The 16,332-nt window shown below is 38.4% G+C and overlaps 1 protein-coding gene across 1 annotated transcript in view; it reads left to right on the top strand.

Moving 5' to 3' along the window:
- Positions 1-16,332, top strand: part of CCDC171 (coiled-coil domain containing 171) — a 134,073-nt gene that overhangs the window by 35,251 nt on the left and 82,490 nt on the right. Inside the window, 2 exon segments of the mRNA XM_075739772.1 lie at positions 2,711-2,849; positions 11,511-11,613. Of these exon segments, the coding sequence (XP_075595887.1) occupies positions 2,711-2,849; positions 11,511-11,613 (242 nt within the window).

Genomic DNA, 16,332 nt, shown 5'->3' with positions numbered 1-16,332 from the left:
TACATCAACAGCAAAAGGAATACTAGGGGAAATGTGGGACTGCTGCTGACTGAGATGGGTGCCTTGGTGACGGAGGATACAGAGAAGGTGGAATTACTGAATACCTTCTTTGTTTCAGTCTTTACTGCTAAGGCTGGCTCTCAGGGAACCCAAACCCTGAAGGTAGGAGAGAAAGTCTTGCAAAAGGAAGACCTTGATCAAGGAGGATCGGGTTAGAGAATATCTAGACAATCTCGACACCCACAACAGAACCATGGACCCCCATGAGATGCACCCATGAGTGCTCAGGGAGCTGTCAGATGTTATTGCTAGGCCGCTCTCAGTTGTCTTTGAAAGGTCATGGAGAACAGGAGACGTGCCTGAGGACTGGAGGAAAGCCAATGTCACTCTGGTCTTCAAAAAGGGCAAGAAGGAGGACCCAGGAAACTACTGGCCAGTCAGTCTCACCTCCATCTCTGGGAAGGTGGTGGAACAGCTCATTCTGGGGGTCATCGATGAGCATGTGGAGGAGAAGGTGGTTATTGGGAGTGGTCAACATGGATTCACCAAGGGGAAATCATGCCTGACCAATGTGATAGCCTTCTGGGATGGCATAAGTGGCTGGGTGGATGAGGGGAGAGCAGTGGATGTTGTCTACCTTGACTTCAGCAAGGCTTGTGACACCACCTCTCATAACATCCTCATAGGCAATCTTAGGAAGTATGGGTCAGATGGGTGGACAGTGAGGTGGGTGGAGAACTGGCTGAATGGCAGAGCCCACAGGGTTGTGATAAGAAGCGCAGAGTCTAGTTGGAGGCCTGTAGCTAGAGGTGTGCCCCAAGGGTCAGTGCTGAGTCCAGTCTTGTTCAACATAGTCATCCATGACCTGGACGAGGGCACAGAGTGTACCCTCAGCCAGTTTGCCGATGATACAGAACTGGGAGGAGTGGCCGACACACCAGGAGGCTGCGCTACCATCAGGTGAGACCTGGACAGGCTGGACAATTGGGCAAAGAGGAACCATATGAAATTCAGTAAGGGCAAGTGTAGGGGCCTGCACCTAGGCAGGAATAAGCCCAGGCACCAGTCCAGGTTAGGGGTTGACCTGCTGGGAAGCAGCACTGCGGAGAAGGAGTCCTGGTGGACAACAAGCTCTCCATGAGCCAGCAATGTGCCCTCGTGGCCAAGGTGGCCAATGGTATCCTGGGGTGCATTAAGGAGAGCGTGGCCAGCAGGTCAAGAGAGGTTGTCCTCCCCCTCTACTCTGCCCTGGTGAGGCCACATCTGGAGTTGTGTGTCCAGTTCTGTTGTCCCCAGTTCAAGACAGGGAACTCCTGGAGAGAGTCCAGCAGAGGGCTACAAGGATGATTAAGGGACTGGAGCATCTCTTGTGTGAGGAAAGGCTGAGAGAGCTGGGTCTGTTTAGCCTGGAGAATAGAAGACTGAGAGGGGAGCTGATCAATGCTTATAAATATCTAAAGGGTGGATGTCTAGAAGATGGGGCCAGATTCTTCTCAGTGGTGCCCAGCGACAGGACAAGGGGCAACGGGCGCAAACTGGAACACAGGAAGTTCCATCTGAATATGGGAAAAAACTTCTTCACTTTGAGGGTGACCGAGCACTGAACAGGCTGCCCAGAGAGGTGGTGGAGTCTCCTTCTCTGGAGATATCCAAAACCTGCCTGGACACGATCCTGTGCAACCTTCTCTAGGTGATCCTGCTCTAGCAGGGGGGTTGGACTAGATGATCTCCAGAGGTCCCTTCCAACTCCTACCAGTCTGTGAACCTGTGAATTTCTGCAGGCTGCCTTCTTACAAGTAGTCCTGGACTCAATTCTTATCTACTGCTAGGAGCTGTTTTCCTCTTTGAGCCCTTTCACTGGTCATAGAGACTTGGAAGACCTTGTCGGGGAAGACTGAGGCAAAAAAGGCATCGAGTGTGGTGACCTTCTCTTTGTCTGCTGTTGATAAATTATCTGGTCTGTATAGAAGCAGGTCCATGTTTTCTTTCCTACCTTAACGTAGTGGTAAAATCTCATCTTGTCTTTGTCATCCTTTTCAAACATGAATTCTAGGTGAGCTTTTGGCTTTCCTGACACCATGCCTACATACTCAGGCAATCTTTCTAAATTCTTCCTTGGATTCCTGTCCCTGCTTCTGTCTTGTGTATGCTGTTGTTTGGCCTTATGTCTTTCTCATGAGTTACCTGTTGAGCCACGCCAGGCTCTTTATATGGAGGACTGGTATAGTACAAGCACTGTTTGAATTTTTGGGAACAGTCTGCTGGTGGAAAAATTTGAAGTGATGCCATTCTGAGTAGAATATAGTTAGGAATGTGGAAACTTTAGGAGCAAGCTTTGTACTTGAAATCTGAGTTGATTATACAAAATGTGACATAGTCTTTCTGAAGAGAGCTACTGTGTTGATTAAAATTTGATTAATTCTGTTTATTGTGTGTAATTTGGAGGCCATATCCAAATGAACAAATGAATTTATGACTGGAAGCCTACCACAAGCATTGGTAACTGAAAATAATGTAACCACTTCTTGAAAAGCCTTGGAAGGAATATATACCTCTCTTGAGTTTAAAAAAAAAAAAAAGACATCAACTTCAGAAGCCATATGATGTGCTAACATAATATGTGCCATATTCATTGATTATCTTTAAAAGTATATGCTATACTTGACAACAGTATTTTTCATAAAAATTTTCTAATGCTAAAACTTTCCAGATTAGAAAAAGAGTGTTTATCCACAAACAAGCAAATGAATGAAAAGATTGAGGAAAAGAAGAAGGTAATTAAAGATCTTTCTGAGAAGCTAGGGAATAATGAAAAAATCTGCAGAGAATTACAGGAGGAGCTTGCAAAGGTAAGACAAAAGGCCTGTGGCACTCATTGTTCAGGGTTTTTTAAACATGCTGTGAACATAATCTGCATTTGCTATGCTGAGCTGTGTAAGAACTCTGCCATTGTGTTACTCTGATGTTACTTATATTACTTTGTTTTGTAAAACATGAGTAAATATAGCTAATTACACTGGAGAAGCTAATTTGAAAATGTATTTGAAGTGATACACCATGTATTAACTGAAGAGTTGCTTGCAGAAAACAGTTACTTTAAAAGCATGACTATGAGGAAAGAGTAACTTGTGTTTGCATTCCTAGCGAAGAGGCAATTTGATTCTTTGTGGAGAATGTTCTGTCTTTCTACTCAAGCTTTTTTCTACTCCAAGGTTTATTAGCTACCATTCTAGGCTTGTTTATTTCACATAACATTTTGGTTTTAATGCAAGCATTTGACTGTAAAAAATGCTTGAAAATTGCTTGTTTGCAGGTGACAAAGCAGAGGGGTTTTTTTGTTGTTGTTTTGTTTTGGTGTGAATTTGGCATGTTGGATGTATTTTACTGGATTATTTTCTAAAATCTTTCTCCCTTTACATGACCAGCTAGGGCCTTCCCATTGTCTCTACCCACCTCAATTTTGAATAACAATTTTGCCATCCTGTTGCGTAGCAGCAGGGACAAAACAAACATCTTAGGGTATCTAGAAACGCATCTCTCTTTCCATTGTGTATTAGCATTTGCAGTATTTCTGTACTTAGCCAAGTAAACTCTTTTTCAGACTGGCTTGCAAATTTCTCCTGTTTCTGTCTTTCAGAGCTGTGAGTATGGAAGGCAAATGTAGTCTGTTCCCTGCTGCTGACAGGCATTGTGCTTATCAGTGAGCAGGAGACCTGAATCAGAGGATCTTCAGACTTGCTGGTGCCTTCTGTTCAGCTGATAGAGTTATTCCATATATTGTCTTAGTGTTACCCACTTTCCGGACAGATTGGTAACCAATAAATTGAAGAAAAATCAAGTCAAAACCCTCTCTTCCTTCTGGGAAAATCACAGCTTCTTCCATGCAAGCATTAATGTATTAAAAGTCATGGCCTAATTAACCTGAAAAAGTCATCTTATCAGGCACAAAGGAATATAAAGTGACAAAAGCAACTGTCTTCTCTAACTCTAGTCAGTAACAATTGCTATTTGTTAATATAAAATACTACTCCAAGCTGAAAAATTTCTACTAGGAACCTTGAGCACTTGCTAGCTATTGCTGTGATATGAGTTTTCCTTTTCGTTTGGTTACCTTAGTGAAGTCTATGTTATACCTGACAAGAATTCAGGACTAAATTCTGTTCATGATCAAGGCTTCTGGTAATGGCAACACTATTAAATGGTGTACTCAGAATGAACATTACAAGGTAAAAAGCAGAATAGATAGTCTCAGTTAAAAGAACTGTCTTATTCATAGAGCCAGTTGTTTTAATTATTTTACTGGAACAATTTCAAACCACAAGACTGTCTTGAACAGGTAGTAAAAATACTCATTTTTGATGAGTTATATTAGTGGTCCCCTATGGGATTAGATTTTTATCACCTTGGATGGCTTTGTATTTTTCCTGAAGACTCTTGTATTTGTTTGGGAAGGAGGAGTGCCTGTGTGTGGTCTTGTTTACTCAGTCTGGACAGCTTTTTGTTATTTTTCTTCCCAAAATGAAAAAGCAGAAGACTAGCAGAAACTAAGTATAGATAACATTTCATATACCGCTATTAAGCTTCACTATGCCGATACTAAAATTGTGTGGAAATGTCAGTGTGTTCTCTTCCCTTCATTTCCCCCTCCTGCTTTTTTGATATATTAATTTCTTTCTTATATTTTATACTATTGTTAGACATCCTGAATATGTCCTTTCCACTCCAGTCTGATAATCTTATGTTGGTTTCTTGCTGTACTGCTATAATACCAGTTAATGTTTTTGTTTGTAAAATACTTGGGAAATACAACCGGACCAGTAAAGGATCTTTGTTTTCAGAGAAGCAGACTTATGCAGGGACGAAATAGATTCTTGGAAACTTTATATGAAAAAGAACTTTTTTTTAAATAGGTCAGTTGAATATATAGTAAAGTAGTTATGCTGCTTTTAATTTTAAATATCAGCGTGTGGCAGAAGTTTGCCAGAAATTTGCATGGATCAAATGTGATAGGATCTGTTGGTATCAAACAAAACTGCTTATGAATGTTCAGCGTGAGCAGGCTCTCAAGATTTCTATTATGTTTTTCTGATGAAATTGGTCTCAAGCTTGTCATTATTTCCAGCTAGGGTTTTTAGAAATTTTTTAGCTTGAAGAATAGGAATTTGGAAGAACAGCCATTGTAAATCAGAACATATTTTAAATCGAAACAGCCCCAGCTGTATTTCTGCCCTGTGGAAAGAATAAGAGGTGTCTTTAATAGTTTTAAAAGTTACTCAGGATATTTACATCTCTGGCATCTAGTAGTGAATGATTTTTAATTCCTAGTACCAGACAGGCAGGAGATGTTGAACCTTTATTTTATAAGAAATGCATATTCAAATTTGGGGAACTTACCACTTTGTCAGAATGCGTATTGGGAAATGGAAGTAATTAAAACCAGTGTATTTTAGTATAAATTCCTTTAATTTGGAAGAACTGTGTATTCATTTCCTCCCCTTTGTATAGGTACTACCAGAACTAGCATAATTAGTGTATAAGTGGTGTAATAGATTACACGTAGAGCCTGTCTTTTTCCATGTGGCATGTAAATCTTTCTCTTACAGCCATGCATGCAGTCATGTGCTGTATACATCTTGACAGTCTGTAATAACCTTGTAGGTTATTGTAAGCTGAAAGTCAGTCAGAACAGAAATGTTTGAGCATCTAGTGTGTGGACACAGGCATTAACTACTGTTCTTTAACAGAAGTGTCTTAAGTATTGACTGATCAGGCAGTGAAACACCCTGAAGGTTATGATTCTGTTCTACAAATTCGATGGAGTAGAACCTGGTACTCAGTGGCAAAGATGTAAATCTCATCTAGACAATTTACTGTCAACAGAGCTTTTTTTTTTTTTTTTTTCCAATTTAAAGAAACTGAGACACTCTCTTCATTAATTTTGTGCTAATAGTTGTTAAATGTTATGTTACCTTGATTCTTGTTTTGCTTGCCTCTCCACTCAGGGGTGGAGTGTTCCTACCTAGATGCTACTTCTGTTACTGTCTTAAGATGACCAATCAGTATTATGTATACTTAAACAAGTTTCTACAAAGAAACCAATTTTGTGATTTATTTTGGAAGTGGAGAGGCCACTCAAGCTGTGATGTCCCAATGTTTGAAGATAGGCATCTAAAAATGCTTTTAAAATTACCAGTTCTCAAAAAGTTTTCTCTGACTAAAAAAACTCACCAAACCCCCCAAAACAGAGAGATACTTCATAACATTCTCTGCCACCAAATGGTTGTTCTCTTTAAGGGACTAGACTAGTTCCATGTAAAACTTGAGCATTTTTGCTTAATTTGATTTCAGGTGATTAAAACGGAGACACTAAATTTCTTGAGAAATTGTATTAAATTTACACATGCCTAGACGCTTTTAAAGACCCCTCTATAGACTTTGGAAAATTCTAGCTAATAAAAGAAAATAAAGAAACTCTATTAAGTATTGAATAGTTAGATAACTTGAGCAAAAATAAATAGTAGCCTAAGGAGGGAGATTGTCAGTGATGGTTTTGTTTTGTTGTTTATCTTGCAATTTCTGCTTGGTTGCTTAAAATTTTTGCCACTGTTCTGGTATACAGAACATCATTCAAATAAAACCCATTTTTTGTTAACTGTCGAGCAGTCATTTGGAGCCTATATCTATAAATGCTTTGATTTGTTTCCCTCAAGGTCATGCCTGGTAAACATTCTGATGCTTTTGTAGAGAATTTACCCAAATTAATTTCAAGGAGTATCTGAACATACTGCTTTTTGGTGGCTGTGTGGATAGTTCTGTCTTTCGCACTTTCTCTGCCATCATCAGATGGGATTTGTACTGTAGACTGAGAGAATGAATTAGTCCATGTGCGAGACAGTCACACAGGAAAATCCCTGTAACTGTAAACAAAGCAGAGAAAATTCCTCTTGGACTAATGGCACTTCGTTGCAGGACTGGATCCCAGTTCCATGCATAATACTACTGGGGTTTTGATAAGTTAATTTTGAAAAGGCCTTGAACTCCTGCCTGCACATTTGTTCTTTAAACATTATTGAACTTGAAAGACAGATGCACATTTGCAGTGACAGGTCACGTCGGGGCTATTCTGGAAGTGTGCATAGACTTTGCATCTACTTTATTCAATGGTGGCTTTTGGAAAATGCTAAAAAAATCAATGGGACTTCATTTCTGTCCTGGAGTAGGTGATGGCATAATACCAAAATTGAATACTAGTAGTTAAGGAAAATATCTCTGTAACCGAGGTAGTAGGGAATTTCCCAAATAAATACAAATACTGCATTTCTGGAAGATTAGCCTAATTCTGACAGTGGGTGGAATAATTTTTATAAGTAGTAAGCTTTCCTAATAATTCTAGTTACCCTTATGGATAAGGATACAAAGCATTTGGAAAAAAAGATTTTGATCTGGTTGGAGCCTACAGTACTTGTAGTGAAAAATACTTGGCTTCTATTTAATTTCTTTAAAACTGCAGTTGTGTTTTAAAATTAATGGTTAAGTACGTATGTTGCCAAACACATTTTTCTACCCAAAATTCTATTGTCCTCGAGGGATGTTTTGTGATAATAGGAGCCCTCTTCAGGTTATGAAGTTTGACTTGGGGAAGCATTGTGTGTGCTACAATTCAGCATATATTCTGGGTTCAGGAAGCATGACTTTGCTCCCATGTTGTTTGGTTTCTAGCCTCCTATTCTGAATATTTTGTGAGGGAAGTATAGGAAATACTCTTAATACATTTCGAGAATTCAACCTGGGATTCCTGAAGGCAGGTCTACCAGTAAATACTGAGGTGAAAAAAGGCATTGAGAAGGCCTTTTCTGCATCCTAGTCACCAGATCCCTTGTCCCATTCAGCAGCAGGCCCACATTTTGCCTAGTCTTCCTTTTGCTGGTGATGTACTTCGGGGAGCCTTTCCTGTTGCCCTTCACATTCCTTACCAGATTTAATTTATGGTGGATTTTGGCTTCCCTGAACATACCCCTCCATGCCTGGACAGTGTCCCTATATTTCTTCCTCGTTACCTATACCTGCTGCCACCTCCTTTATGCTTCCTATTAATATTTGAATTTAGTCAGGAGCTGCTTGTGCATCTGTACAGACCTCCTGCTGCCTTTGATTTTCAAGGTCATTTTCAAGGATCACCTCCAAGGTCAAGAATGGTCCATCCTGATGTGCAGGAAGTCAAGCAAAGTCAGCAGAAGGCCTACTTCACAAGTGTTCTTTCACCTGTTTCTACTAATGTGGTCTGGGAAACAAACTCTCTTTAAGTAAAGGCTTTAGCACTTTGTCACCTGATTTCCCTTTTGAAGTAATGTAGGGAAACTCACACCAGTACCTTTCCAGTAGTTCTACAGGACTGGCATCCCCTAGCACAAATATGAATATGGATCGAGTTCGTGAGAGGGAAGTAATCTCATCTCCTGGAATAGTTGGATCTGGCAGAAGATATCTTTGAGCAGCTGCAGTTGATTATGTTTGACCTCTACACCTGTGGACTCTATTTCAAGGATCCATACTCCATACAAAGATGATCAGAGGGCTGGAGCACCTCTTCTGTGAAGACAGGCTGAGAGAGTTGGAATTGCTCAGCCTGGAGAAGAGAAGGCTTCCAGTACCTGAAGGGGGCCGACAGAAAAGCTGGAGAGGGACTGTTTACAAGGGCATGTAGTGATAGGACAAGGGGTAATGGGTTTAAACTAAAAGAGGGTAGATTTAGATTAGATATTAGGAAGAAATTCTTCACTGTGAGGGTGGTGAGACACTGGAACAGGTTGCCCAGAGAGGTTGTGGCTGCCCCCTCCCTGGAAGTGTTCAAGGCCAGGTTGAATGGGGCTTTGGGCAATGTGGTCTAGTGGAGGGTGTCCCTGCCCATGGCAGGGGGGTTGGAACTAGATGATATTTGAGGTCGCTTCCAACCCAACCCATTCTATGGTTCTGTGATTTTCCTTTTCAAAGTAAAGAATTAAGTATACTTGCTGTATTTATTCAGACTGAAGAAAAGAAAACTAAGGGAGTTACAGTTACTGCAATGAACCGTCAAATGGGTGCTTATGGAGAAGACAAAGCTGCACTTTCAAACTGTTTTCTCTCACACTTTCACCATACAGAAGTTTTAGAAAGGGAAATTCTAATTACCTGTAAGGGGAAAAAAACCTTCGCAGTGAGGATTGTGAGATACTGGAGCAGGTTGCCTGGAGGGGTTGTTGAAACTCCATCCTTGAGGATACTCAAAACTTGACTGGATGAGGCTCTGAACAGCCTAACCTCACTTCAAGCATGGCCCTGCTATGCATGGGGAGTGGGACCAGATGACCTCTGGAGATCCTGTCAGCTTAAATTATTCCGTGATTTTATGACTCTACACATTCTTATTAGGTACCTGTCAGTGAGACATAAAAAATTAGATTGATATATTCAGACCCTTTTGGACTTTTAACCTGTGCCTGGATTTCCAGCAGTATTTTCTTCAATTTCTGATAATGGGGACAGTGATTGAAAAAGGGAGTTCGAAAGGAGAGATACTAAATACTTTGCAGCTGAAATGTAGAGAAACTGGATAATCTAAGGAATTTCGTTTTGATCTTTATTGCTGTTGAAAAAGAGACTGAAATTGGGTTAGGGAGTGTAGATGCAGCTAGCAAATAAAACACAGAAAAGTGGTGAAAGCTACATAGACTGGAATATACTGACTAAATTGTAGTAAATTAACTAAACCAAATGAAAAATTGAATGAGGAGATTGAAAAAAAAATTCTCACATTTGACTTTTCCATGGGAAAAGATTTTTCTGGGAAGATTTAGTCTGACCTTGTCTGTGCTGGAGTGGTTTATGCAGAAAGAGTATTTTATTGTAATGCTGATCATATTGGTATATTTTCTTATTCATAATATGTGAGGTCTTTGAGATAATACTGGTAATGAGAGTAAATTATTTTAATGTGTTTGCATCCCATAAAATATTTTTACTGGACCTCAGCAATTACAAGCTCTATTTATATAGATAATTTTATAGAGTAAGAATTGCAATTTACTTATTTTTGAATATAGAGAAGTGGTATGGAAATTCTTTATGAAGTGTAGTACAAACTTACATAAGGAAGGGCGTGTAAATGCTGCAGGGGACCTAACATTGAAATACACATATGAATAATATATTAGTTGATACATAGTACATATAATTAAAATTGAAAGAGTAAGGCAAATTTATAAAATATTTAAGGTGGATAGTGAAGAACACTGCAGAGAATTAAATGCATTTCTTGGTATTTTAGCCTGACAGTTATATGCTACCAGTATGTAGCTGTTTTCCTGGGGAGGATATTTCCCACCCTTCAGAAATTGACTGGATCCTTACACATGATGTAAAGCATAACCAAAGCAATAGTTTGTAGGTATGATAGAAAACAGTAGGATTCTTCTCAATATAGAAAGCGTAACATTCTATCACCAAGTAGAAATGGAAATTAAGTAGGTGTTAGAATTTAGAAAAAAAATATTTAGTAATTAGGAATGATGAGACGTCTTTGAGCATAACCTTTGTCATAAGAAAATCATGAAGTTATTTAAATCTAGTTTACTCTTGATTTAGGGGAGAGGAGTTGTTCAGGGGTTTTCATTTTGTTTCTTTTGTTTTCTAAACTGTTGAGATGTATTACTTTTTGTCAGCTGCTAAAATTGAGCATTTCTTTGACAAGTCAGAACTACTTATGTCCAAGAGGACCTTGATCTCACCTGGAATTATGGATGCATGTCTTTGAAAATTGCAAGTTTTATTATAAGATATAAATTGAAGGGATGATTTGGTAGAGTCTTTCTATTGTAGTGATTAAAAAATCTGATGTAGTATCTTTCTGCCCTCAAAATAAAGCAAATGTCAAGACAATAGGCTGCACTTCGTGAACAGCTTTCTTTAAGAAAACTCAAGTGATAGGAACTGAAGGACTCTGCTGCTTTATATTCCATGCATAAGGAGGAGTTTTTGATATTGAAGAAATCACTATCAAGCATGGAAGATACAAACAATTAAAGTAGGCAGATTTGCAATGAGAATAGGTGTGGGATTTGACTGAGTGCCAAATAATGAATTTCTAGCCTGTCTGCCAGTAGTTTGGTGTCTTTCTGGATGCCCTTGTAGGGTGTAACAATAGATTTCGTTGCTTGCATAGGTGGGCAGCAGTTAATTAATGTTCTTGAAGATATTTTTAAAGGAGAAGATGATCAAGACTAGCTTTTAGTGCAACTGTTTTTTCTTTTGAAAGCCTTTAGTTCTATTTTAAATGTGTTTTGGGGTTCAGTGTTACTTATTTGTGATGTCATATTAGGTCTCTTGGCACAAGAAAAAGAGTAATAAGAAATATAGCAGGAATTTAAACTTAGAAAACAAAAATACCACTATGATCTGTATTTCTTCTGTTCACTGTTTTAATGGTTTTCTTTTTTTCTCCTCTTGTCTTGTGTGTATCCTGTCAAATAAAGGCCAAGAAACACCAGGTCTTTCTAACAGAGACGTATGAAAACAACATGAGAGAGCTGGAGTTACTCTTGGACAGCTTTGCTATGTCAGGCCAGCGGACAGCAGGTTAGTTGAAGGTATAAAATGACAGATGCATCTGTCAGTGTTCCAAAGTCACTACATTGTGGGAATTCTGCAGATGCCTCTTGCATTCCCTCTTCTCAACATGCTTTGATTTGATGACATGATAAGAGCAGTTCTCACAGCAGTCAAATGGCCTTGCTAGCTGAGAAAGGGTGACGGAATGTGGACCTGCTGTTGTCAGCCCAGAGCTTGATTTACAAATGCTGGGGTGTATATGATCGGTCAGAAAAGGGCTTACTTGCTGTGCTCTAAATCCAACTGAGAAAAAAGTCCTTACAGTATACCTGCAAAGGGAACAGATGTTTTGCTTGAACTGAGCCAAATTCTGAGGCAACCTTCAGCAACTTAAAGGTCATATATTCAAAAAGGTTGTGTAGGACACATGGTATAACACAATACTTTTTTACTGTTGATTGTGGACTATTACTATATTGCATTCATTTGATCTAATACAAAACAATTATTTCTCTGTTTTCATTAAAATTAATTGCAAGTCTGTGGTTGTCACTCTGCTGCCTAGCTTTATATATAATTATTGTACCAAACTCAACAAACGGCTGCCTGCTTAAACATTTGAAATAATGGCTAACATAAACAAGCTGAACTTTAACATCAAAGCCACTGATTTTTTTTTAAAGGTGAAACTAGTACATTTTTAAAATCTTAATTTAAAACTCTATAAAAGTTTCTCTCGCACACTAAACACAAAATGCTTTCAACTTACAGTGCAAATAAACAGAAAGAAAACAGGCAAAATGTTGCCTAAAGAGCAAATGCGTTTATCTTATATAAAATAAATGTTGCTGCACTTTTTAGCAACAGTAGACATAAATGGGTCGTATAACACCTTTAAATGAAGATGCATTTTTTCTATCTTCACAAACAGATGATGATGATGATGATGATGATTATTATTATTTATTGTGGCCTGGCACTGTTGAAATTGAATAACGGAACTTCTTGAGATTTCAGTTGTCCTTAAAAGCCTAGCCTTGAATCTGTGATGCATTGATTTCCTCACATGGACTGTATGATTTTCTTTATTTGTGAACTGGTATCAGTTTTATTCTGTAATTGTAAATGTAATTCCTGTGGGTAATATATATTTGTAGGTTTACTGTAGATACCTCAGACTGAAAAGCTTTTCAAAACTGTATGTTTTCCTCAACCATGCAAAGTTCCACATGTCTAGAGAGGCTTCAGCAATTCTAGGGGGAGCTAGATGCTGCTTCCAAAGTGCAGTTTCCAAAGCAGTAATTGTCTTTTGGGTATGTTTTCTGTTCTCCCTAGTGGTAAACCTTGTAGAGAACAGCTTTGACCTGTTTCTGTAATATCAGGGATTCAGTAACAGTAACTTAAGGATTAATTTTCTTTCTTTAAGGTAAACTTTGAAAGATCTCATTTGAAGAGATCTCTTATTTAAGCTTCAGCATCTCTGCAGAGGCTCAGTTGAGGCAGCAAGTCAAATTTGCGTCTGCTGTGGATTGAGTTCTTATGGCTAATATTAAAGTGGACATTGACCAAGACATTTATTCTACATACTTACTACACTTCTAATGTGAAACCTAAATTTTTAATGCTCTTTCCTTACTGTGTTCTGCTTACGAATTTATTATGTAACAGTATTTCTTTCAATTTCCAAAAAGATATTTAATGTAATCATATTTGAAATGGGAATGCCTGGGTGCCAATAAAAGTAGAAATCTTAAATAAATCTTTGTAGTCTAATTAGCAGATGAGGGGCTACATGAGCCACAGCTGGCTGGGCAGCCTTTTCTTTCTTGTTTTTAACTTTCAACCCCAGTGGTTGAGAGACTTCCTTAAAGATCTGTCAGTATTAAAGGTCTAGCCCCTTAATTGAAGTACTGATTGTGCTGTGATTATTAGGCTATACAAGAAAAAGAAGAGGAGATTTTATATTTTTAAGATTAAAATCTGAAGTATTTTAAAAAGTTTTTTCATTATACCTTACAAAATAACAAGTATAAATCCACATCTTCTCCTTTTTGAGTGACCTTTATAAATTTTCCACAGCATTGTTATTCTTATTGGGCAATTTGCATGATTTCAGTTTGTCCTTGTTCAGTTTATCACATTTTGCAGTTATTCAGCAGCAAGGTTACTGGTCAGGGAAGTTTGTCTTCGTTTCAGGAAAAAAGAAATTGTGGTTGTAGTAATCTGGGAAAAAAAGTGAACTGAGTATCAAGTGCCAATAGTGTTAGCTGCTTTGAGTTAATGCCACCATTTATTGCAGGCCACCAGTACTGTTTTGGTCAAAAATCTAAAACACAGCACTGTATGAGCTGCAATGGAGAAACTTAACTCCATCTTAGCCAGGCCAGTTCTATACATAGAAGGTCTGAAGCAGCAGATTTAAGAGCTTACTCACTTGTATACCTCCTGTTAGGTTCCTGTTGAACCTGGCATTTTCCCAAAATTCTTCCCCTAAACTCTTAGGTGATACTTGGCAAATGCTTCAAGTGTTGGTTTGTTTTTTTCCTTGTTGCTGAAGTAGGGCCTTTCCAGCAAAAGAGTGCCATTTGGATTATGTTGCATGTCTCCTGCATAGTTGTATGAAGACAGACAACATTTGGCCGGTATTAAAGCCATAGGCTTGTTTTCAACTAGTGCAGGAAGGTAGAATCTGGTATTTCTGTTGGCAGACTGGGCTGCCTAAAAAATAGAGTTGCAGCAACAGCAAGGAATGCCAGCATGGAAAGTTCACTGGCAAAAGCCTGGGTTTGGCCAACATGATGTAAATCAAGATAGTTCAGAGGCATGTTTCAGTGACTGCATTGCAGGTTGGACTTTAGGAATGAAGATACATTATTTAGACAGCTTGATGAAAACTATGGGATGGAAGACAACCCCTAGATTGACTTAACAGGTATTATTTTAAGCTGAATGAGAATTATGGGTTACAACTTCTCTAGAGCTACAAGTATGGAAGAATAGTACTTCATTTTTTCTGTGCAACAAGGTCACTGCAAAATGTTCCTACAAAGGGTAGTAGTGAGAAGTCACTCTTGTAATGGATAAGACAGGACTGGAGCCCTGTGCGTCCTTAACTATAGCTGTGGTTAAGTGATAAAAATGGTAGTAAGGTATTACTAGTCTCTTTCTTAAATGTGAAATCTAAACTCCTTGCAAAAGGTCAGATTTTATGAATTATTCTTAGGTTGATTCCAAGTGTAACATTGCTATTTGCAACATCTCTAGGACTCAGAGGTTTGGTTAAGGGCACTGGAGTCTTGTTAAGAAGATTTTGCTTTTCCCTGACTCTGTAGACCTTTAGAAACTGTGGTAAATTAGTGTCCACTAGAGTGACTGATAGGACAGAGCAGAAGTCTGTCACTGGGATGCGCATTCTATTTAAATTCACTTACGTGCTGTAGAGCAGGTCTTGTGCTTGTTACCGAAAGCAGTCTTGCAAACCTGCATTGGTTTGACAAGGTGTGACTTTGACAGTAACAGTTGGCTGGCAAGTCAAAAGTGAAAAGTTAGTGTCCGATCTGAATAGGTCTCTGTGCTTTCTGGTATTATCAAAGGGCTGGGAGAGAAGAGGCTAATTAATGGAAAAAAATTTCAGAACAGCTGTTGTCAATACTTTCTGAATCGTGCATATACGTAAGTTTTCCACTACCATTGGTGCATTATGAATAGCCTACAGGACAAATCTGTCACTTTTGTATAATGCTTTGAGTAGAATATCATGCTCATTAGATAACACTAACCGTAGGATTCTTAAAAAACCCAGCTTGCAAGTCTGTAAGTGCACCTCCTCTAGCTGACAATGTTTTATGGAGTACCAAAGAAAAGGCTTAGAGTTTAGTATCTGGTTGGACTTTATGAGCCACCCTAGGTAAATTACTTAGTGACACTGAACTTTCAAAGGTGATAAACACCTGTATCATCATTTAGTTCTGCTGGGAGTTATGATTGTTCAGCCTCTCTGGAGTTCAAATGCCACAGATTTTTTCACTTATTTTGCAAAATAAGGATGCTGTTAGCATTGGTAAAGTTCATTTGCTCATTTTCTTAAGACTTGTGTAAAAGATGATAGTATAATTTGTTACAAAATAAGTTTATAAATGCTGCCTACCAATATAAATAATGGTGAGAAAAAGAATCTGTCAATAACCTGGTATTTTGCTGTAACACCAGAAAAAAATGAATAGGCTGTTCTTGGAAATTTAATATCAGCTGACATCTTGTGACCTCTTGATCAATACAGTGTTGTTTTGCTTTCTTAGCACGTTGTACTACGGGGCTCTGGAATGCTCAAACTTGTTCATATGTCCTTAATTAAGGCAAGCAGATCAGAAGTCTCTACCTAAAGGTTTAATAAATAAGTGTAGTGTGTATATAATGGATATATCAGCTTTAAGATTTATAATTGAAACATTATGTAGGACTCTGCAGACAGATAATAATTTTTTTTTATTATTTCCTTTGGAATGAAATTCAAGATCATTTAAAAGGTTTTTAAGACCTCTCCAAGCATAACATAGTCATGTGATCTTTGGCTCGGTAAAGCTTTGAGTAGATGAAGTACTACATTATAATAGGCATGCTTAGTCACAACAGCAAAATAATGTCAGGAAAAGTGTAACATATTTAACTTTCATGTTTTCAAAGTGTGTTATTGTGTGGTTTTCAAGTTGGCTGGTCTGACTGAATGACACAGACTTGACCACAGTA

This window comes from Balearica regulorum, chromosome Z (assembly GCF_011004875.1).
Source record: "Balearica regulorum gibbericeps isolate bBalReg1 chromosome Z, bBalReg1.pri, whole genome shotgun sequence".
NCBI lineage: Eukaryota > Metazoa > Chordata > Aves > Gruiformes > Gruidae > Balearica > Balearica regulorum.
This window is presented reverse-complemented; position numbering and strand designations above follow the sequence as displayed.